General features: G+C 37.0%; 1 protein-coding gene across 8 annotated transcripts in view; it reads left to right on the forward strand.

Moving 5' to 3' along the window:
• The window catches only part of CSGALNACT1 (chondroitin sulfate N-acetylgalactosaminyltransferase 1), a 426,592-nt gene that overhangs the window by 358,410 nt on the left and 43,264 nt on the right, over positions 1-24,918 (forward strand). For all 8 annotated transcript variants that reach the window (XM_074209074.1, XM_074209073.1, XM_074209070.1 and 5 more), the window contains one exon: positions 13,241-13,342. In XM_074209074.1, coding sequence (XP_074065175.1) covers positions 13,241-13,342 — 102 coding nt within the window. The remainder of the gene's footprint in view (positions 1-13,240; positions 13,343-24,918) is intronic.

Genomic DNA, 24,918 nt, shown 5'->3' on the forward strand with positions numbered 1-24,918 from the left:
TCATTTAGGAAGAGGGGTGGGTAAGGACTGCATTGTTGCTATGAAGTTCGAGTAAAGATTGGATAGCATGAATTTGTAATGTTACCCATTACACGGTTGTGAGACCTGTAGCTATATTCAGTCTCTCCTGATGATGAGGGGGGAGGCAGAAGACAGATGTAGTCCAGGGGTAACATTTGGTAAAAGCAGAGTGATAATAGGTCAAGGGGTCAGACTCAAGAGCAGATTTTTGAGCTAAATCTGCTAAGTTTGGGGATGTGGCTGGAACAAAAGCAAAGTAAAATCAGAGTAAGAGTAATGGCATGAGAAAGTCCTAAAGAGTGAAAAAATTGGAAGTCTTGATGAGGGTATGAAAAGGGTCTATTAGAAGTGGGACAAGGGAAGAGGTGGAATGACAGGAGGTCATTGTTAGAGTATTATCAGAAAGATTAAAAATAAAATGTAGATACAGAAAGTGAGGTTAAGGAGATATTAGACAAAGAGATCTGGAAAACTATGGTGTGACAAAAAACACTAACCCAAGGGGTTAGAGTGCATATAGTTAGTAACTATCAGAAAAGGCTTTATAAGGGAATTCCAGGTGGTGCAGTAGATAGAGAACCAGCTCTTGAGTCAGGAGGACCTGACCTCAGATGTTTAATAATTGCCTGTGTGACCTTGGGCAAGTCATCTAACTCCACTGTCTTGCAAAAACAAGGAAGAAGAAGGAGGAGGAGGAGGAGGAGGAAGAGGAAGAAGAAAGAAAGAAGGAGAAGGGGAAGAAGGAGAGGAAGAAGAAGGAAGAAGAAAGAAAGAAGGGGAAGGAGAAGGAGAAGGAGAGGAAGAAGAAGAAGGAAGAGGAAGAAGAAGAAAGAAAGGAGAAGGAAAAGAAGAAGAGGAAGGAAGAGGAAGAAGAAGAGAAAGAAGAAGAAAGAAGGCGAAGGGCAACAAAAATGTGCATACCCTTTGACCCAGCAATACCACTACTGGGTCTATATCCTGAAAAGATGATGAAAAAGGGTAAAAACCATCACTTGCACAAAAATATTTATAGCAGCCCTGTTTGTGGTGGCAAAGAATTGGAAATCAAGTAAATGTCCTTCAATTGGGGAATGGCTTAACAAACTGTGGTGTATGTATGTCATGGAACACTATTGTTCTATTAGAAACCAGGAGGAATGGGATTTCAGGGAAGCCTGGAGGGATTTGCATGAACTGATGCTGAGTGAGATGAGCAGAACCAGAAAAACACTGTACACCCTAGCAGCAACATAGGGGTAATGTTCAACCTTGAAGGACTTGCTCATTCCATCAGTGCAACAATCGGGAACAATTTTGGACTGTCTGCTAAGGAGAGTGCCATCTGTATACAGATAAGGAGCTGTGGAGTTTGAATAAAGTTCAATTTAGAAAATTTAGAACAAAGTTAATTTAGAAAAAAAAACAAGTATCTTATTGTCTGATCTTGTTACCTCTTAGACTTCTTGTCTCTTCTTTAAGGATATGATTTCTCTCTCATCACATTCAATTTGGATCAAGGTACAACAAGGAAACAAGTAAAGACTGACAGAGTGCTTTCCATGGCGGGGGGAGGGGTAAGATTGGGGGTGAAATTGTAAAACTCAAATAATTTCTTTAATAAAAAATAAAACTTAATTTAAAAAAAAAGAAAGAAGAGGAAGGGAAGGGGAAAGGGGAAGGAGAAGGAGAGGGAGAAAGAAGAAGAGACTTTGAGGAAAAACGGTTTATTTGATAACAATGGAAGAGAGGGATTTTGAAGGTTAACTTCCCATGGCTTGTATCCATTTCCCTTAAGATGAAGGCAATTCAGAGGAGTTCGTCATTTCATTTTTAGGAAACTTTGAGGAAAGAGGGATTGCAACCACTTATGTTTAGTGTCCAAATCAAACAATTTCATAAAATAGCTTAGCTTATAGAGAAAAGTAATTTAAAATTTCTGCATGTGTCTTGGCTTCATGGATTGGCTCAAAGTTCAATATTACCAATTCCTTTCTGGCTGCTTCTTAGTAAAATCCTATGTGTTAGGTTAATTTCAAATAATTATTGTATTTTGTAAATCTAATAGGCATGCTTTTTCCTAGTATAATACTATAAAACATAATAGTAATTTTTAAAGTATTTGTTGTTGAGTAAACAGAAAGGAAAGTTACATGACAAGTATAAAAGAAGGCATACAAAAATCTATGTGTATGTATGATCTTTAGAACATAACTTTGAAAATGGAGACATAATCCTGGAACTGACAGTGTCACATGGCTGGAGGGAGTGAAATATTTGTATTATAATTTTTTATGGCTTTATTTTTCTTTTGTCCTTTACATTGACAAATATCAACATTTAAAACTAACAGAAAATCAAATTAGTCACAGAGTATTAAGTCCTATCTCATTCATGTGGTACATACCCTTTGGCTTAAAAACTGGTATTCAAGAATAATTAACTAGGCTTCCACATGACCTATACAGTAATAATTGCTAAAAAAAGCATCACTAAAGGAGGTTAATCTCAGTACTTTCTTTTTCAGAATTCTGAAGGATCATCATTAACTCAAGAGCAGTCAGAGTTTTAACAGAGATATTATATCAGACTAAAAACAATAAATTAGCATATAACTCATTAAAACATGGTACCTCTGGGGGAAAAAAAAACCTTTTCAGCTTATTGATATACATTAGTTCAGTTGATCATTACTGAGGTCATGAGTTTGGTTCCACTGTAAGCCAGTTACTTTTAATTTTATTCTCTGGCCACAGACTATATCTCTATCTTTTTTTTTTTAGATTTTTTTTCTGTAAGGTAAACAGGGTTAAGTGGCTTGCCCAAGGCCACACAGCTAGGTAATTATTAAGTCAGAGGCCGGATTTGAACTCAGGTACTCCTAGCCGCCCTACAGACTATATCTCTATAAAGCCATTTTGCTAATAATTTCTTTTAAGAACATGAAACAGGGGCAACTATGTGACACAGTGGATAGAGTACCAGCCCTGAATTCAAATCCAGCCTCAGACACTTAATAATACCTTAGCTGTGTGACCTTGGAGAAATCACAGAGAGAGAATACGTAACAGCACAAATTGGCTAGAAAATAAAGTAAACCAGGGGTGGCTAGGTGGCGTAGTGGGTAAAGCACTGGCCCTGGAGTCAGGAGTACCTGGGTTCAAATCTGGTCTCAGACACTTAATAATTACCTAGCTGTGTGGCCTTGGGCAAGCCACTTAACCCCATTTGCCTTGCAAACCCCGCCCCCCAAAATAAAGTAAACCAAATCTGCTTATGGTAGAATGACATTATTAGGTATATATATTTTGTATACACATGTATATTTATGTATAAGGTATGGTGTTAAAAATCTCCATATCATTACTATATATATATATATATATATATATATATATATGTATACAGAGAGAGGGAGAGAGAGAGAGAGAGAGAGAGAGAAAGAGAGTATTTGTGCATGTAAGCACTACCAAAATGCCTATCGTAAGAAAAAAGCACCTTACCAAGAACTCAGAACCACCATTAGGGAAACAAAGAGTATTCTTTTTTTGAAATGCCCTTAAGAACAGATGTCTCAAAGAGAAATGGGCACACCTGGGGCACAAAAATCATAGCCTTGGGGCAGCTAGGTGGCACAGTAGATAGAGCACCGACCCTGAAATCAGGAGTACCTAGGTTCAAATCTGGTCTCAGACACTTAATAATTACCTAGCTGTGTGGCCTTGGGCAAGCCATTTAACCCCATTGCCTTGCAAAAAAAATCATAACCTTTTATCTTTCTTTTCTTTTTTAGGTTTTTGCAAGGCAAACGGGGTTAAGTGGCTTGCCCAAGGCCACACAGCTAGGTAATTATTAAGTGTCTGAGACCAGATTTGAACCCAGGTACTCCTGATTCCAGGGCCGGTGCTTTATCCACTATGCCACCTAGCGGCCCCAACCTTTTATCTTCTATCGAAAAAAAGATGCCCCTCCCAGGTCCCCAGTTGACTGGGTATTGCAGAAATCATATATTCAGAGAACCCATTTCTCTCCCCACATGGGTCCCAATTCCTTATGAAACCTCCCCTTCCTGACAATTTGGTGACCTGGCCTTCAAAAGGTATAACACAAATATGGGCATCTGAGACTTAGACTGGTGCCAATTTATTCACTAATTCAGCCAGAATTCTAATTCTATGGTCTCTTGCTTTCCTGTTGCAAGTTTATCTACTTCTTTTTATAGAGAGGGATTCCTTTTGTACACAGTCAGAGGTAAATTAACTTGCTTTACATCCTGTAAGATCTCATTCCTCACTACAAGACCTCTGATTCTACATCAGTCCCCTTGATAGTTTTTTCCTTCATCCTTCCTGGCTATTTCCTCTATAAAACATAAATTCCTTTCCTCACTTTCTCATAACTAATCACTTATTTCACCTATAGATGCAATATGGTACAGTGGAAAATTTGCTAAGCTTGGAGTCAGGACAAGCTTGTGTTTGAATCCTACCTCTGACTCCCATTATCTTTTTGCTCACGGGCAAATTACTTAACTTTTCTGTAAAATGGGGATAATAGCTATAATACTTACCTCACAAGGTTATTATGAGGATCAAAGGAGATACTCAGACACTTAAAGCATAAGTTTTAGTTTTCCACTGAGAGGATATAGAGAAACACAAAAGAAAGCTGGAGAAAAACATCAGTGATTAAAGAAATGCAAAGCAGGTCTAAGAAAAATTTTAAAGCATTATTGTTTAATCAGACTCTGAATCTAAGCATTAGAAAAGACCTTGGGGAAGGCAGCCTTACAAGGCAGCATATCACTCTCTAAAATTTATGATTGTCATAAGGTTTTTTCATTACATAAAGCCTAAACTGCTTCTTTCTACTTTCTATTTACTGTTTCTAGTTCTAGGAGCTACACAGAAAAAATCTAATTCTTTTCCCAGGTAATTTCCTTCCCAATATTTGGGAAAAGGCCATAATCCTTCCTACTCAAGTTTTCCCTTCTCTAAGCTAAACATCCCCACTTCTTTTGACAATTTTTTTTTGCCTTTACCATCCTGATTACCTTCTTCTAGGCAAAGCCCTGAAATCCAATGTCCAGATGTAGTTTGACCAGTGTAAAGTATAGCAGTGTCTGTATTGGAACATTTCTTGAATTCAAGACAAGATTTCCTAAAATTGTTGCTAATCAAATTGAGAAAATAGGAGATAGACACATAAAGAGATAATTGATCATGCTAGGCAGTGTGTACAAAATGCCAAATGCAAGGTGTGGATGGTGAAACCCATGTCTAGAACAGTTTTCTACTTTTCTTTTTATCCTCATACAGTCGCTAGGACCACCTTCCCAGAATATAAAACTCCCTAGTTCTTGCTGTTTTCCATTGGGTTGGTTTCCTCTTCCTTACATTTTCTTTGCCATTTACTATGTTCCATGTTTCTTTTTCCTGTCACTGCTTTGGGCAAGTAAATTTCCCAGCCAAGGAGGGCTCCCTTCCAGCAACTTGTGATAGGATTAATCATTTCTCTTTGTGATTTCTTGCCTCTTAGTTTTCTCTCCCCCTTCTCCCTGCCCCGCCCTTCCCACTTAGGTGAGGTGTTTTTCTCTTTTCTCAGTATCACATTGATCCAAAACTCATTGTTAATTTGTCCTCACCCTGGGCTATTTTTCTGCTGTTTCTTCAATTGTCCCTCAAGATATTTCACTCCCAAAGTCAACCTCACTCTTCCTTTTTGGTTCTTTTGCTATGTAAAGATTTTAGGCTTATTTCCTAAACAAGGATGAGAAGGATGTGGATGATGAGAAGATATGAAGAATTTCAAAGTGAGACTGGAGGAAAGCAAGATACACTAAAAGGATGCAAAATAGATTCTATGAAGAAAATTTAAAAACATTAGTGTTTAATCAGGCTCAGAGTTAAAATATTCTTATCTTGCCCAAGTATGGAATTAGGTACCATTGATGGTTTCCTCTCCCACTACTGATCAACTTTTGATGTATCTCATTTGCTATGGGGATTAGAAGGTTCACCTTCCCTTAGGCAACATATTCACCCCTTCTCCCAGGAGAATAACATATTCCTGCTGACCTTAGTGTGGTCAGTCAAATGATAGAGCCACTGTAATTCAGAATTCCCAATCTAAAAAGATCTGCAAGCATTTGCTTCTCTGGTCCCTAGAATTTTAGGCATGTGAGCAACTGTTTACTTCCTATTGTAACATTGTGATGGAAGAAAAGAGTTTCAAAATGTTAAAAGTATGTATGCCTTTGAATTCCTTCTAGAATCATTGGTTCTTAGGGACCTAAGACAGATCTTTAACTTGTGAGGGAAATTCTTTATTGTGATGCCTTTCATCTTTCCTAGGGTATTGTAGTTGTGCCTGATTTTTTCCTTTATCTCTTTTAGTTGGAAGTAAGCAGACACTATCCTGTGAGTTATTCTTTTTTTCCAGCCCCTCTCTACTATTCTGCTTCTCTAATTTTCCCTCCTGACTCTTCTCTCGTTTTCTCCTGGGGCATGCATTGTATCTCTGTGCAAAACAAAGAGAAATCTTTAATTTGAGTATTGTATGCCTCACTAAAAAAAAAAAAAATCAAACAAAACAAATAATACCCTAAAAGTTCTTAAGTCAGCCCTTACTCTGCTTTTGTGCCTTCTGGTAGAGTGGGTAAACTTTAAAAAACTTTCAAACTTCTTTTATTGGTTCCTTTTGATTCTTAATCACCTTCATTTCTGAATATACCTTTCTCAACCTACCAAACTTTACTCCGATCTGTCAATTAATCAGTCATTTATTAAGTATCTGCTGTATGTCAGACACTGTGCTAGGTGCTAGAAATAAGAAGGCACAAAAACAATAACCCATGCCTTCAAGGAGTTCAATGCAGCAAACCAACACCCTTGAGCATATCTGATGATTGATGCTATTTTCCATAGTCCCCACTGCCACAAAGAAGGTAATTGATAAGTATAATTACACAGGGCCCAGTTATTTTTTTTTTGTTCTTTCTGTTGACATTGTTGTAGTTAATATGCTTATTGTTTTCTTGGTTCTGCTTATTTCACTCAGTATCAGTTTATATGTCTTACCATACTTCTGTGAGTTCTTCATAGTCTTATTTTATTAAGTTATATTTCTGATTCATCATCTATTCCAATATTTTGTTTAGTCATCCCCCACTAGATGGGCAGTACTTTATTTCCACTTCATTGCATGCAGCTGGTGCATTTTTTTTAAACATGGAAAAATGATTTTTAGGAAGACTGTCTTGCAAATATGTTATCTGGAGCTGAGTGATGCTAATGTTCTAAATGCTACTTCAGAAAATAAGAGACTTGATAGCTATTTAAATTACATGATTGCATTGACTTTTCATCCTGCCAAGATGAATGCCTTAGGGAATAGGAAGAAGATTAGACTGGGTTTCAAAAAAACTTTAGATTTCATGACCAGATGACTTAGGAACTTAGATTGGTTCCCTTGGACCTGTTTCTTACCTTCTAAACTAGGTAATGTTAGAATTGTACTATGCTAAAAAAAATGGACATTCTGCTTACTTCCTATTATTAAGTATCATTAGATGGTGATAGAAGAAAAGCACTTCAAAATGTGATCATGTTTATTTCTCAGAGGTTCTTCTAAGTCACTCATCTCTTATGGACTTAAATATTTAGTTTCAAAAGGAAATTCTTCCTCATGATGCCTTTCCCCTTTCCCAGGGCATCCTAGCTGTGCCTGAATTTTCCTTTAATCCTTTTCATTGGATCAAGCAGATTCAGGAAGAATGGGTTCTAGTCTAGTCTGCCACTGTGTGTGACCTAGAGGATTTTCCCTTTCTTCTCTCTGTAACATGAGGGAGTTGGGGATGATTTGAAGCTCCTTTTCAGTTCCAGCTTTCTATGATTCTGTGATGACAACTTAACTCTTGGGATGGGGGTAGAGAGTAGAAAAGTTGTGAAGACTTCTATAGCTTAATAACAGAGCTCAGTTACTGTGAAATGCTTTGGAACCTTTGGGAAGAAAAATATAAATGGTATTCACTTTTTTTCTAACAAGGTACACATTTTAATTATCTCTGGGCCCTGAAGTGAAGGGACAATAAAAGTCATTTGCCAAAGGAAAAAAAAATATTCCAAAAGTCATGGTAGTTTGTGACCTTCATGTCTTCTTCTGTAGGGGTCATGATGAAAAAGGGACTAAGTAAAGTTTGTCTAGCAGATGAGAAGTACAAATGTGACTGTGAAAAATCTCCTAAAAACATTTAGGAAACTGGAGTTCAGAATTATATGAAAAAACCTCAGGGTTTTCAGTGCTCTGTGATAAAGATTAATATGAGAAAATGCATTGATTAAAAGGTACTGATTAATCATTTTACTATGCTCCAGGCAATCTGCTAAGTGTAGGGATATGATGACAAAAATGATAGACAGCCTCTGCCCTCAAGGAACTTCAATTCTAACAGAAGAGACAGCCCATTTAGGGAGATGGTAGCTAAGGAAGGAAGGTCTTGGTAGATAGTAGTATTGATTTGATTCATCCCAGATGAAGAAGTGGAAAGCAGGATGGGGTGGAGGAAGAAGACAGAGGACTTGCTGTAGTAATGATGATGTTTGTTCATTTTTGAAGAAGACCATGATATCAGGGAGGTGATGCCCTGTCATGCAAGTAAATTGAATATGAGTGAGGTGTATGCTGTGCTAAGTCACCAGCCTCACTTTCTCATCCAGAACCATCTGGGTCCAGTGGTCAGATATGAATCAAGATTACTCGAGGTGGTCCTGGATGCAAGGCAGTCACTATTAAGTGACTTGTCCAAGATCACACACCTAGTAAAAGTGCTAAGTGTCTGAGGCTGATTTTGAGCTCCACTTCTCCTGACTCCAGAACCACTTGCACTACCTAGTAGCATGGCAGATGACAGTTGCCCAGAGATAATGACTAGATGGCATGTGAGACACAGACTGATCTATGACTGGCTAAATAGAATAGGATGGGTAAGCTTGTAGTAAGATACCATTCAGGACAGGTAAGAACCCAGATAGGAACTACAAAGCTAAGTGGATCACCTCCCACAAAGGTCCTGAAGACCTAGACTCTGGAGGAGCAGATTAGAGATGGACGTAATCAATGACAACGCAGATGACAAAAGCTGAGGTGGAAGGAACAGGGTAGACATTGGATGAATATGAATCAGCAGTGTGATAAAAGTGCTTGAGACTTTAAGAGATTTCAAGATCTCAATATGCTTGGCCACTAGGTACAGCAGTAGAGAGTGTTGGGCTGGCAGTCAAAAAGACCTGAGTTCAAATGTGGCCTCAAACACACTTAGAACTTTGTGACTTTGGGCAAGTCACTTAATCTCCATTTGCCTCAACAGTAAAGTGGAGGCAATTATAGCATTTACCTTAAAGGGTGAAGATCAGTATAATAATATTTGTAAAATAGTTAGCATAATCCTTAATGAAGGGCAGTGAGGTGGTACAGTGGATAGGACACCAACACTGGAGTCAACAGAACCTGAGTTCAAATCTGACCTCAGAAAGTTGACACTAGTTTTGTGTCCTTGGGCATGTCACTTAACCCTTACTGCTTTGCATCCAGGACCATCTTCAGTTGTGTTTCATATCTGGTCATTGAATCCAGATAATCTCAGAGGAGAAAATGAGGCTGGTGACTTAGCATAGCACCCTTCACTCAAATCCAATTCGTATGTTTGTCATGACATCACCTCCCTGTTGTCATGGTCTTCTTCAAGAATGAAGGACAAAAGAAAACCCCAGAAGATCCAGGTCCTTAATAAATAATCATTCCCATACCTTTCCTTCACCATTAATAGGAAAATAATGTATAAAATGGGGATGGTGATGGCTCTGCTCTCCTCTTCCTTGGACAGATTAAATCTGCAGCATGTTGTCTGGAGGCTGTATTTTAGGAAGGATATTGACAGCCTGGAGCACATATGGAGTCTATGACCAGCATGATGAGGGGTCTTTAGCTAGAAAAATGAAAAGATTTAGGAAAGGCATGATTGCTATATTCAAATCATTATCATCACCTAGATTATGCAGGATTTGTTTGACTTTCAAGGACAAAATGAAAGACAGCAAGTACAAAGATACAGAGAGAGTTTTCAATTCAAAAGTGTGTGTGTTGCAGAAGGGACCTACCACAGTGGGCAGAGTACTTATTTCTGAGTCATGAATTTGCTGATTCAAATCTAACCCAGGACAGGACCTGGCTGTGTGATCCTAGACAAATCCCATCCACTCTCAGCACTCCCAGGCAAATCTCGAAGACTTGTCAGCTTCAGAACAGTTGAACACCCACATTTGTAGAAAGTTTTTTCACCAAGTCATTCGTTACCTCCAATGAAATAATGAGTAGAAATGGAGAATAATAAATGTAAGCTTTGCAAAAATAGAACTTTCTAGGGAAGTAATGATTTCCGTTTTACTGGAAATCTCCAACTAGAGACTGGGTGGCTACTTGTTGGTTGTGTTACTAGGGGAATTCCTGTTCATTTAGAGGTCCTTCCCACCTCTGACAGGAGATGATAGTCTGGAAGACTGGTTAATTGATTGAGGACAGACAGTATTTTTTGCAATACAAGAAGCCCGAGAATTCCCTTCCTTAACTTGACTGGCATTAACCCTTATCTTTCAAAGTAAAATGGAGCCCAGTGAGAACTATAGGGAGGAACCCTGTGTGAAATCTTTTGAAGACAATCAGATGATATTTTTAATAAATGAAATTTATTGATGTCATCTAAATTTGCCCTTGTTCTTTGAGTCATTCCATTGCTTATAACAGAATATTTCCATTGATGTTTTAATTTTAGTTATATTTATAACTAACCATAATCATGATTTACCCAGAACTCTTCCTGTAAGTGAACCTTATAGTTATTACCACTTCAGAAATATCTTTTGGGAAATCCACATCCTCTCAGGGAACAGTAAAGGGATCGAAGAGTCTTGGTAGCTTATTTTCTGAAATTGGGAAGTACTTTGAAAAGATTAAAAAAGTCAGCATGAAACATACCAAAGACATTGCTGAAAAAGTGAGATGCCTATTATTTAGTCACAGTAGGGAACCCTCCCCTGGATCTGGGGATGGATTTTTTTCCTGCTGGCAGATGTAATTTAAAAGTCCAATTCCCCCTGTACTTCTCTTTGTATGTATGTTCTTTTCTATCCCAGCAAAGGAAGTTAAAACATTACCTGGCAAGTTCATCAAAGGACCCTTTTATCTAAAGGAAATTGTATTGTCGGTAGGTAAAGATTTAGGCAGCAGCATCTGCAACCATGAATCTCAAGGTTTGAAGGGCCTTTTCAATAGAATAATTACCTCCACTGTCCTCACTCTACTTCCTAAAGACACTATCATCATGTCTGGGTTCCTTCTAGACTAAGTGCCACCCCCTAAAAACTCCTTTTGCATTCAGATCTACTTGGTTTTACCTCTGTCCTCTCCTTTCCTCCTTTCCACATCCTACCAAATCCTTCAGTGAGTCGGCTTAGATCTCACTTTCATGATGCCTTGCCTCTCACTGCCATCTCTTATCACCTGGCAAGAAACCTGTTATTGATAGTTTGCTGACTGGAATAATGATAATGAATAATAACATGTCCCTTGACTGACCAGCATTTCCTACCAATAATCATTCTTTTGGGATGAAGGGGTTGTCTGCAGAAGGATCCTACTCAGAGATTCATTACCTGGCAGGTGTCAGATATTATGCATTACTGGAACAGATTCTTTTGTCAAATTTTGCATCTGTAATATGCCAGTAAGCAGCAATGCCAGGGAATTAAGTTACCTGAGAGAAAAGTTTGATTGGGTTGGAGGAGGGCCAGGAAAATTGAAAGCTTGGGACATTGAAGGGGAGGGAAGAAAGGATTCTTCCTTGTGGGAGGAGCCCTGTTCAACAAGAGAGTCACTCAGTATCTGGCAGGGGTGTCAGACAAGAAGGAAAGGGTTGCTAGCTGAGCATATGGGACAAACTTAATTTTTATGGTTTCACTTGGGTCAGACTGCTGGGAGAAAGTTCAGGGAAACAGTCACTATTCCTCTCTGGGACTGTGTGAAAATAAAAGCTAACATTTCAACCTGCAGGGCAGAGAAATACAGTTCATTGTAGTTACCAGACCACTCTTCCCAGCTACTGTGTTTTGCACATAACAGGCATCAGGAGTCTGAGATTCTAGTTTGGCCCCTCCACTAATTCAAACAAACTGCATAATTTCTGTTCCTCAATTTCCTCCTCTATAAAATGAAAGTTAAAACTTCCCTCCTTCATAGAGTTGTGAAAAAGTGAGAGAGGTGACACTGGAATAAGCATGGAACTTGGAACCTGGAAGACCCAGATTGAACCCTTCCCCGCCTCCATATTTCTGAATTGTATGGTCTTGGTCAATTCACTTAAATTCCCTGAGTCTCATTTTCATCATCTTTAAAGTGGGAATAACACTTAAAGTATCTCTCTATAAATAGATTATAGAGGAGCTTAAAAGAAGTAAAATAAGTTAATGCAAAATTATTTTAAATGACTTGAGAAAAATAGAATGAAATAATAGATGCAAAATAATTCATATTCTGTACCACTTTGAGATTTGCAAATCAATATATGTGAAGGACTTTGGGGTGGAGTTAAAAAGCAGCAGGATATCTTCCATTGCATCCTATTGTCTCTATTAGGATAAAAATATTTCTAGCAGCTCTTTTTGTGGTGGCTAAGAATTGGAAATTAAAGGGATGTCTATCAATTTGAGAATGACTGGACAAGTTGTGGTATATGAAAGTAATGGAATTTTATTGTTTAATAAGAGATGAGAAGCAGTATGACTTCAGAAAAACTTGGAAAGACTTAAATGAACTCGTACAAAGTGAAGTGAGCCAAACTAGAAGAACATTGTACAATGTAACATCAGTATTGTATGATGACCATTGCCAAGTCCTGGCTTTCTCTACACCCCGCCTTCTATTGGAAGCCTTTTTCAAATCCTCTACTTCTAATGCCTTCCCTCAGTTGGTTATTCCCTGTGTATCCTGTAGATGGCTTGTTGTACATTTATTTTTATAGATTATATTTCCCACTAGAATGTGAGCTTCTCGAGGGCAGGGACTGTCTTTTTGCCTTTCTTTGTATCTCAGGTTCTAGCACACGGTAAGAGCTTATAATTGTTTATCAACTAACTGCTCTGAAAAGAAGACTCCAGTCATTTATGAGATTGATTTGTGTTTGGTTTTCTAGGGAGATGTGCATCCAACAAGATGGAAGAGTCCACCTCACTGTGGTTTACTTTGGGAAGGAACAAATGAGTGAAGTCAAAGGAATATTGGAAAATACTTCCAAGTGAGTATTTTGTGAGAACCACACTCTCCAAACTACAGGCAACAGGGAGAAACTACAATGTGATTTGACTTTCCTTCCCAGTGTGGGGAGGGATGTGATTTAGTCTGGTTGGCATCTTGAGGGGAGGAGGGAGGGTAGAGAAGGGAGGATTCTGTCTCATTCTTCCCCCTGAGATCACCCTGTCTGACTCCAGTCCTAATTGTGTTGAGTTGACACATTTGACAGATGTGATCAACTCCCTGGAGCAGCTGGGTTGGGAAGCTTAGGTTTCTTTGGGCTTCTGCATGACTGAATATAATCATTCTTTTTAGCACTAAAGATTTTGGAGGTTTGCATGTACAGAGTGGGAATTAGAAAGAACATAGCTCTGTAATTAGTTCTGTCTCAGTCACAGAAAAGTTAAGAGGGATGAACCCAGTCAGATCTCCTTCCTTCGTAGTAAAGGGATGCAATCCTTTGACATTCACTCATTATGCATTTTGAGACAAAAGAGAAATCAAAAGGGGTTGACTGAGGATCCCAACTTAAATCTACTGAGAGGATGGAAAGCTTTTAAACAAGAGCTTGAACTGTCATGGTTTTTATGTTGTAGTCAACAGATCAGCCATAAGAAATAAAAGGAATTTTAATAAAAGTGAACATTATGTTGCTGTTGTTCAGTTATGTCTGACTCTGGTGTCTTTTGGCTTTTTCTTGGCAAAGATACTAGAGTGGTTTGCCATTTCCTTCTCCAGTCCATTTTCCATATGCAGAACTGAGGCAAACAGGGTTAAGTGACTTACCCAGGAATACACAGATAGGAAGTATCTGAGGCTGGATTTGAACTCAGATCTTTCTGACTCCAACATGAGCCCTCTATCCACTGTATCACTGGGCTGCCTAGTAGGTTCTGTAATAAATAACAATGGATTATGAGTTTTAGCTGTATTAAGACCATAGGTCTAGCACTGGAAGGAACAGCAAAGACTAGTCCAAACCTCTCATTTTACAGATTAAACACTGAGTGACCCAGCTAATGTCACACAGGTAATAGTCTAAGTGGCCAAAGCAGGATTTGACCATAGGTTCTAGGAGTTCACAGTCAGAGTTCTTTCTGTTGTATTATACTGATGCTAAGAAATTTTAAATCACTGAGTTAAGGTAAGTATGTATAGGTCCTGGAAAGAAGGAGGGAAGAAAACAAACATTATTAAAGTGCCAGTCATTTTACAAATATTACAACAGTCCTGGGAGGTAGGTATTGCTGTTATCCCCATTTTACAGTAAAGGAAACTAAGGCAGATGGAGATTAAGGGACTTGCCTAGGGTCACACAAGGAATAAACATGTGAGACTAGATTTAAATTCAAATTTTCCTTACTCCATGGCTAGTTTACTGCTTTATCTAGCTGTTTCTTGCTATTATCTATCCTAGTTAGAATCCAAAGGACTTTGAAGAGTCTGATTAAATGATAGGGAACATTGCTTTAGTAGTTTCTCCCCAAGGCTCTTGGGAATAATAATTAACTATATCAATCCTACTAATAATAACAGCTTTCATTAGCAGTAATAATTAGATAATAATAAAAATAATTATAGGACCTCAAGGTGGCATAGTAGCTAGAGCACTAGGCCTGGAGTCAGGAAAACCTGAGTTCATGTTTGGCCTCAGATACATGTTAGTTGTGTGACCCAGGCAAGCCATTTAACCGTGTTTGCCTCAATTTCCACATCTGTAAAATGACTGGAAAAAGAAATAGGAAACCACTTTAGGATTTTTTCCAAGAAAACCTTGAATTGGGTCACAATGACCCGGACAGGATTGAAAATAACTGAACAGCAAAATGTTGCATTGTTATTTTATGTGAACCACACATAAAATGCTATTCTTGTCCCCATTTTATAGATGAGGAAACTAAGGCAGATGTACCTGAAGTGACTTGGAATTGTTTAAGGCTGCATTTGAACCTAGGTCTTCCTAACTCTAGGTCCAACATTCTATACACTGAACTACAGAGCTTCCTCTAAAAATACATTTGACCATGACTTAGAATGATATGGAAGAGGCAGAGTTTGAAGGGGGTGGTATAGTGAAAAGGGTGTTAGACTTAGTTTAGACTTAGTGTCCAAAGACCTGTATTCAAATCTTGGCTCTTCTCTTTTCAGCCAATTGATTTTCATTCACTCAGGCTTCAGTTCCCTTATCAATAAAAGGAGAGGGCTGGACTAATAATCTTTAGTTTCCTTCCAACTCTAAATAATGATGGCTAATATTTATAGAAATAACATTTTAGGTTTTACAAAATGCTTTCTGAGAACCAAAATACTTTGGTTGCTCCTTACAACAATTCAATAAGGTAAAAGCTTTTATTTAACTCTGTTTTACAGATAAGGAAACTGAGACTCAGGATAAGTGACTTGCCCACAATCACATAATTGTCTAAGGCAAGATTTGATTTCAAATCTTCTTGACTTGAAGTCCTGCTCTTGATCTACTGGGCCTAAATGTCTGTGATGTTCAAATCACACAATTCTGAAATAACAGAAATAACAACTGTGGTTGCTGAACTATCAGTAATATTTGAAAGACACAAGCTAAATGACAGAGACGCTGCAAAACTTAAGGAAGGCAAATGTCTCATTCAACAATTAAATTCCCAGACAAAATTCTTGAGCATATTAGCATTTTTTATTCTGAAATTTAACAAAAACCAAGTTAAATGAGCATATATATATATATATATATATATATACATATATATATATGTATAACACAAAAAGAGGATTGTTCATGAAACTGTGTCTCTGTTATGATCATATTGCTTTTCCTATTAAGTATATAATAAATTTCATATATAACTTCCAAAGTTATCCTATTTGTTTTCCTTCTCATACTACATTTTTTTTCTTCCAAGCATTTTCAAAAAATGCTTCAATGATACTCTTTTTTCTTCTTTTCTTTTCCTTTCTTATTTTTTTACCTGTCCCTTTGGAAGAAAGAAAAAATAAAATTCTTAACAAATATGCCCAATCAAATAAAACTAAGCTCTCTGCCTATAAAAGTATGCATTTTGGGTCCATTGTCTATTAGTAAGTATATGGGTCACATGTTTTACCATCCTTCCTCTTGTAATCATGATTGCCATTTTACTGAACAAGTCAAAAAAAAAGTTAGACTCGTAGATCAAGGATATGCTGTATTTACAGTCTATCTAGATTTTTAGTAAAACATTTGGTAAAGTCATGCTGTTCTTTGCAATCTGGTGCCCAGTATCATACTCTACTGAAATAGCTTTCTTCATTTACCAATGTTCTCTTAATTGACAAATCTAATGACTTTTTTTCTCACTCCCCCTTCCTTCTAGTGATCTGATGTTGACTACTTTGTACTCTTAGATACCCTCTTTGTTTTCTCCTCATATGTCATACCCTTCTTTTTTTTTTTTAGGTTTGTTTTTTTTTTTTTGCAAGGCAAACAGGGTTAAGTGGCTTGCCCAAGGCCACACAGCTAGGTAATTATTAAGTGTCTGAGACCGGATTTGAACCCAGGTACTCCTGACTTCAAGGCCAGTGCTTTATCTACTATGCCACCTAGCTGCCCCTCCTCATACCCTTCTAACCTTTTCTTCCTCTGTCTCTTTTCCTGGATCATCTTCCATATCATATCCCCTTAACATCCATAATATATCCCCTGTCTTAATCATTTTTCTCTTAAAACCATGAAACCCAGAGCTAAACATGACCTCCAGATGAGGTATGGCAAGGACTGTTATCTCCTTATTCTCTCTCTCTCAATGTAATCCACTCTCCTATTAGCTCTTTTGGCCATATCACAGTGCTTACAACATCAAGCCACTCTATTCCTAGCTGGGTGCTTTTCTTCACTCTGTTAAAAACTCTCTCTATAGGGAGTTCTTCAGGTATCCCTGTTTATCAATCTTGTTTCTAGATAAATTGCAGCAGAGCTAGTAGACAAACCTTGGGCAAATGCCCTGTTTCCACAGCAGGCTCTGAGGCTTATGGGGGGATGAGTTCTCATAGGTGCTTGCTGTGCTGATTCTTAGATCTGCCTAGTAGCAGAAAGTAGAATGAGGACATAAACATAGCTACCAAGGAGGAACAATGAGTAGCAAAAATCAATGAAGCATAAATGGTGTGTGTGGCTCATTGATTTTTCCTCCCCACTCTTTGAATTCTTAGGCTGGTCACCATTGGTCTCTTTATTTACTTTACTTTCTTTGCTATTTCTGTGAATCTGCCCACTGTCCTTCCTCTGTGATACTGCTTTCAGAGGCATTTCATAGCACAATTTGTTAGCTGATAGTCACATTTTTTTTCCTTGGAGTTCAGGACATCACATTTGAAAGAAGCAGCATATATGGTGATCTCTAGATTGGGAGCCAGAAAATTTGGGTTCAAATTTCAGTTATGCAATATACTATCTTTGGTTCCCCTGTTACTGTAGGTACCTAAATGCATTTTTACCCTCTCTAAACCTCAGTTTCTTTATCTATTTAATGTGAGTGGTTAGGCTAGGTGACTGCTAAAATCTCTTCCAGCTCTAAAACGCTTATGATCATAAATGGTTTCTAATGCTCTGAAATATTTAGGATGGCCTTTTGGCTAATCTAAGAGGAAAGATGTTATAATTAATATAATGTTCTATGGACTAATTGCAGATAAACCTCACATATAGATGCTGTATTTATTTAGATAATGCACTTTGTCCATGACTTCATTCTTTTTATAAGTCAGATCATTTTAATTTTCTTATAATATCTCACCTCTGTTTACAGCACAAAAGTGCTACCTACAGCATAGGAGCTATTATGGGTGGGAAGGGCCATGCAAGTCAGCAGGGAGAAAATAAAGAATTCACCACTTTCACTTCACAGGGAAACCCAACAACTTTCTCCCCTAGTGTTTTGAATTCTCCATAAAGGTAGTAAGGTGAAAATCATGCCATATGCCACTTTGAATTTACTCTTTCCCATCCCCCTCTAATTTTCCAGTTTTAGCTCTGAGAACATAATCTATACAACCCTATAATTCTTGGAAAGAACATGTCAGTTAGACCAACCTAATTGTCATTTTCACTCATTAGCACTGTGGCTCCAGTCTTCATTCCATCTAACTTTTTTGTTCTTATTGACTATATCTATACAAATTCACACATACACACATATATAAGTATGTATATGTTTATATAGACATATATTCTTATATACATACAAATATGTGAGTATTGCTCTTCCCTATTTGAATGTAAGCTCCTTGAGGGTGGGGCTCTCTTTTTCCTCTTCCTTCCTGTTTTTCTTCCTCCTCCAACCCTCATTCCCTTCCTTCCTTTTTTCTTTCTCCTTATTCCTTTCCTTCCTCCTATCTTTTCATCTTTTCCTTTCTCTTCTTGTCTCTTCATTTTTTCCCCTCTCTTTCTATTTTCCTTTTACTTCTTCCTTCCCTCTTTTTTTCTTTCTTTCTTAATTAGGTTATGTTTCAAGCTCTGTCACTTAATCTGAATGTCAGACTGTTTAATGAAATTCTGCTCACAATTCTGTCATGTTTAGACTTTATAAAGCATTTTTCTAGCAATAGTTCCTATAAGAAAAATAGCAAAAGTGTTTATCTGTCCATTTTAAAGATGAGAAAACTGAAGTCCAGAGAAATGAAATGACTTGTCTGTGGTCTCACAGCTAATAAGTCAAAGAATCCAAAGTCCTCTAGGTCCAAGGCTTATTCTACTATAGTATCCGGAGCCATAAGTGAGTTCTAGCTATTTAAGTACTTACAATGCCAGGTCCACAAAAGCTTACAGGTGTAAATACTAAAGATATATCTATTAATCTACAGGCAGCAGGTTGGATAGAGAATTGTTTTTGTAATAAGAAAGATCTGCGTTTCTATCCCAAGTCAAATGCTTCTGTGCTATGAGATCCTGGGAAAGTCATTTAATTTTTCATATGCCTTCCATAAAATGAGATGCTATTACTTCTTCCTTAAAGAGTGTTTGTTTTTTGTTTTTGTTTTTGTTTTTTTTGTTTATAATCAAATGAGCTATTCTTTGTAAAATATTTTGCAAAATTTAAAATGCATAAATCATACTTAAAGCTATATGTGGTCTTTCTCTTTAGCTGAATAATAGAAAATTCCATTTGACAGCCTGGAGAATGCCACACCTGGAGTCAGAAAGACTTGAGTCCAAATCTATCTTCAGACTATCTGTGTGACCATGTGTAAACAACAGCCTGTCTAGATTTTCTTATTTGTAAAATAGGAACAATAGCAGACCCCAGGACCCAGATTTTTTGAGGATAAAATGAAATATTTGTAAAGCACTTTGCAAACTTTAAAGTAATTTATAAATTCTAATTCTAATTATTATTATTATTATTATTATTATTGTTATTATTATTATGCAGAGTAAAGCAACCAGGATTGTGAGGAAGAGTTTGAAACTAAGGTTTTAGGCTGGGGAAGAGGCTTAGGAGAATCCCAGGAGCATAAAATCTTTCAGATTATCAAAACAGCAGATCTAAGAGAAATGGAGTTCTTTTTCTACCCCAGGGGGCAAAAGTAGGAGCAAGGCACAGAACCCCTCCAAGAACCACATTTTAACTCCTGAATCAAGGGAAAAACTTTTCAGTAACGATTCAAAGACTTCTTTGAATGTTTACAGAAAAAGCTGAATAACCACCAGTCAGACCATCCTGAAGGGCACTGGGTAATCAGTCTGCCTTGGTGGAGAACAAGACCATCATTTCTAAGTTCCTTATCACCTTGCAAACAGTATAATAAATACAAATTAAATCACCCTTTAACATAGTGTTCTCTAATACAGTCCATGTTTCTTCACTTCTTGGAAATGAAGGTGAATGGGGGCTCAACTTTTTTAGCTGCTGGGTCAGATTGGCAGTGAGAGGAATGACTAACAACCTATCCTTTATTAACCTTTTCCAGCTCTTCTCTACCCAATCTCCTACTTAATTCCACAGAATCTTTCTGGGGATGGGGGAAGGATGAGCATAATCTATAAAGGAAAGTGGCTTTGGAAATAGTAATGTGCAGTCAAGACATTGGCCTTTTTTAAAAAAATACAGTTTATTTTATTTGAATGAAGATTCACCTCTTCTCCCTCCTGTATCCCCTTGCCTTTTGATAACTCTCCAAAACTAGTTATGGAGCTGTTGAGCAGGAGTTCTTATTCTGGAGTCTGTGTAGGGCTGTGAATAGATTTCAGGAGATCCATGAGCTTAGATCAGAAAAATATAGTCTTATTTTCCTTTTTAAAAAAAAATTTTTAAAAATAACAATACACCTTCTCTCCTCTTCTCTTCTCCCCATCTGTACATATTTATAACAGAGATTTTTGTCTCAGTTATATGTACAGTCAAACAAAGCAAAAAAGTTATTTTCCCAATCTGTGCTATGAGACTATCAAATGGTCAAATCAAAATATCAAATGAGTTCAAATATGAACTAGCTATGTGTTCCCGAGCAAGTGATTATCCTGTTTGCTTCAGTTTCCTCATCTCCAAAATGAACTTTAAAAGTAAGTAACAAACCATTCCAGTATCTCTGCCAAGAATATCCCAAATGAGGTCACAAAGAGCCTGATAGTAACTCAACAACAACAACCCTTATGATAGTTGTGTATCTCCTCTGATAAAATACAAGGTCCTTGAGGTACATAGTAGTACTTTATGTACTTAGTATATAGTACTAACTTTAAAAATGCCATTTGATTCACTGATTGCCTCAGAGGGTGACCAGGAAATTCCTAGCTAATCTCTACTTCTGACTTCTGTGCTGACTGCCTCAGGTAGACAGAGCTTCCCTTCACATAGAAATCTCTTGGGCACCCGTGACTGTTACTGCTATACCACTGATGGGCCAATGGTACTTTGGGTAAATTATTTTGTCATCTATGGACATTAAAATGAAAGATACAGATTTGGCTCCTGGATAGGAAGTATATCAACTTGAAGACAACTGAATAGCTGGTTATAACTGACTTTATAGCATTTGATAAAATTCATGCTTTCCCCAGTCCATTATTTAATACCTAAATTATCTCTTCTCTAAACCAACAAATAATACATTTCTTTTATCCCAAATATTTCATATTCATTACCTTCAGAAATTTTCTCTGATAAAAAGGAACTTAGTCCTAGATACTACAAAGTCCTCCATCCCATCTCCTAGGTTAATTATCCTAAAACTCCACTTAGATCATGTCTCTGTCCAACCACAGTACCCAATTAACTATTGATTTTTCCTCCACAGCATATATAACATATAACTCCTTTTTTAAAAAAATTCCAACATCACCACTTTCAATTCATCCTCCTCACATCTGCCAAAGTAATCTTCCCCAAAGTTCTACTCTGACCATGTCACACTCTCTCTCAAGGACCTTCAACAATTCCCTATTGCCTCCAGGATAAAATACAAATTTTTCAGTTTGTCATCCAAAGCCCTTTGCAATATAATTCTGCTCTATATACTTTTCCATATTTATGTTATGCATTCTGTGTTTCAAATTGAATGAATCACTGTTTTCCAAACTTGATAGTTTACCTCCTGCCTTTGCCCAGAATACTTTCCCATGCCTGGAAAGTATTTCTTCCTCAACTCTATCCTTCACCATCCCTAGCTTCTTTCAGGACTCAGATAATGTACCATCTTTTATTGGAAACTTTCCCTGATTGTCATAATTATTAGTGTTCTTTCTTTTCTTCAAATTTCATATACAGCCATGTGCACATACATGCATGTCTACATATAATACACACATGTATGTAAATATACGCATAGGCAGATAAACATACATATATGTTACATGTATATAAAGTGTATGTGTGTACACACACATTTATTTATTTATTTACCTACATTCCCTCAGTGAGATATAGGCTCCACATGGGCAGGGTCTATATTTTGTATTGTCATAGCCTTAGCACCCAGCATCACTCTATGCACATAGGAGGCCCTTAATTTGATTTACTGGAGATCAAGTCCATATTCCTTAGTCCATATTCAAGATCCTATACAATCTGTCTACAAATTACAAAACTAAAATTGTTAGGCCCATCCTCATCTCAAATGAATTCAGTTTCAAAAATTTATTGAGTGTCTACTAAATGCAAAGTTGTAGCCTAGCCACTGAGGAGAATACAAAGATAGATAAGATATACAAGACAAATTGCAAAAAACATACAATGTGAATTAGTATAGAGGAGGAGGATCACACATCTGGACTGTGCAATATCTCCCTAACCCTCTATATCAGGGATTCTAAAGTCAGGGTCCATTGACCTTCCTCACAACCCCATGTAGGTAGATTTCAGAAGGTCTGTGAACTTGGGTAGGATAAAACTTACCTCTTTCTTCTCACTAAAATCTGATAGAAACTTAGGATTTCCTTCCATTATTTAAAAATGTTATTCTGACACAGGTTGAATAACCTATAAGAGACTGCCATGGGCTCTCTGGCTTAAAAAAAGTTTTTAAAACCCAAGTCCTTTATGTAACCTCAACTACAACCTAACTGGTGGACTCACTCTGGGAAGCATTATTAAAGAAAGTCTAGCTCTTGCATTGTCACTATCCCTATTTTCATTCCCAGACCCCAGAATTAGTCACACGTTGCTTAGCTAAATTTTATTCATTTTTAAAGTCCTCCCTCTTATTGTCCCCACTTTGTGTATTTACCATACTCACTGTCTATTTCACTCATTTGGTGCCAATTATATAATGCATTATAATATAACACATATAATACATTGTAGTATAATATAACAATATAATATAATACAATGTAATAGATTAAATGTCAAATATTATGTATAATACATTTTATATTTAATAAAACATCGCAAAATATATTGTGTGTGTGTATGTACGAACTAGGTGGCAAAGTAGATGGAGTGTAAGGCCTGGACCCAGGAAAACTCATCTAACATTGAATTCAAATCCGACCTCAAACACTTACTAGGCATGTGACCCTGGGTAAGCCTCTGTCTGCCTCTGTTTCCTCATCTATAAAATGAGCTGGAAAAGGAAATGGCAAACTGTTCCAATATCTCTGCCAAGAAAACCTCAAATAGGGTCACAAAGAGTCAGACATCACTAGAAAATTTCTAAACAACAACATATGTATATGTGTGTATATAAATGTATATTATACACACAGTGTTGTATGTGTGTATAATATACATTTATATACACACCTTATACTATTGGTTTTGTGTGTGTGTGTGTGTGTGTGTGTGTGTGTGTGTGTGTTTGACTTTTTGGACTAGATAATCTCTAAATCTCTTCCAACACTACTCTTCCATAGAACCTCAATTACTCTTATTGGTCCCAATATAGGTTACCTTGTATATAAGCAATTAAAATTAAATGAGCTCTAAGCTTTATAGATATCCTTCCATTCTTACTCTGTGTCTAAAATATTCCCCTGCACATATATGAGAGAGACTTGATGTTTGTTGAATTAAATATCTTTGGGGGAAAATCAAAACAACTCAGACATTAAGTACACTGAAGAACTATGTATTTGACTATCCCCTAAAAGATAGCACCAGTTGTAGACCACATTTGAGTTTTATAAAATACAAATACAAAGAGATTATGGCTTATATTCAGATCAATATATTAGATTGACAAGGACAATATCTATGGAGGCTGAGCACAAATTTATAAGTTGTTGACAACAGTAAATGCTTATTGATGATGATGTCAATGCTTGTGAATGATCTATCCATGTGTCAGTCATTCTTTGATTATACTGTTTATGGACAAACTTATATAATGTTTTTTTATCTTCTTATGTTAGGCAGCAAATGGACTAGAAGCACTAGACCTGAAGTCAGGAAAAAAACTGAATTCAAATCCAGCCTCGGATACTTTCTAATTGTGTGACCCTGGGCAAATTACTTAACTTCTTCCTGCTTCAGTTTCCTCATTTGTAAAATGGGGATAATAATACTATACTTCTTAGAGTTGCTGTGAGTTGTAAAATCAACATGAAAATAAAATTCAGAAAGCGTTTTATACATCTTGAAAGTTCTATGTAATTTACTAGCTATTATTATTCTCATTTTTTCTTCCTCTTTCTGATGCCTGTCCTTTGTGGAAAGTGTAGAGACTATCAGCTCTGTATAGCATGACTTGCCTCTTCAGAGGAATGTAAATGGTAGTATATTGTGAGCTTTGAACTTGGACCTCCTGATGTTAGTATTATTTGGAAAGCACTAAATTGTGAATTATTTGTATGGTCAAATGATTCCAGTTTAGTAAAAGCCTTTGCTTTTCATATACACAGAAAATCCATTTTTGTGACTGGCAGGCCATGTCATTCACTGTCTCCCTTCCCAGGTGTTTACTCTAATTACTTCAACAGAACTTTATATTTCAGTGCATCATTTTAGGCAATAACACAGATTAACTTCCCTACACCTGATTTTTATTTTCTAAGAGTTTATGCTATAGAACCCAAATTTAGGACATTGGTGGTTTTTTTCCTCCTAAAGCATGCTACAAATGAGAATTTCTTCTTAGAATAATGGTATTGTTTCTTCAGTCCTTTTAGTCATA

Source organism: Macrotis lagotis, chromosome 1 (genome assembly GCF_037893015.1).
Source record: "Macrotis lagotis isolate mMagLag1 chromosome 1, bilby.v1.9.chrom.fasta, whole genome shotgun sequence".
Taxonomy (NCBI): Eukaryota; Metazoa; Chordata; class Mammalia; order Peramelemorphia; family Peramelidae; genus Macrotis; species Macrotis lagotis.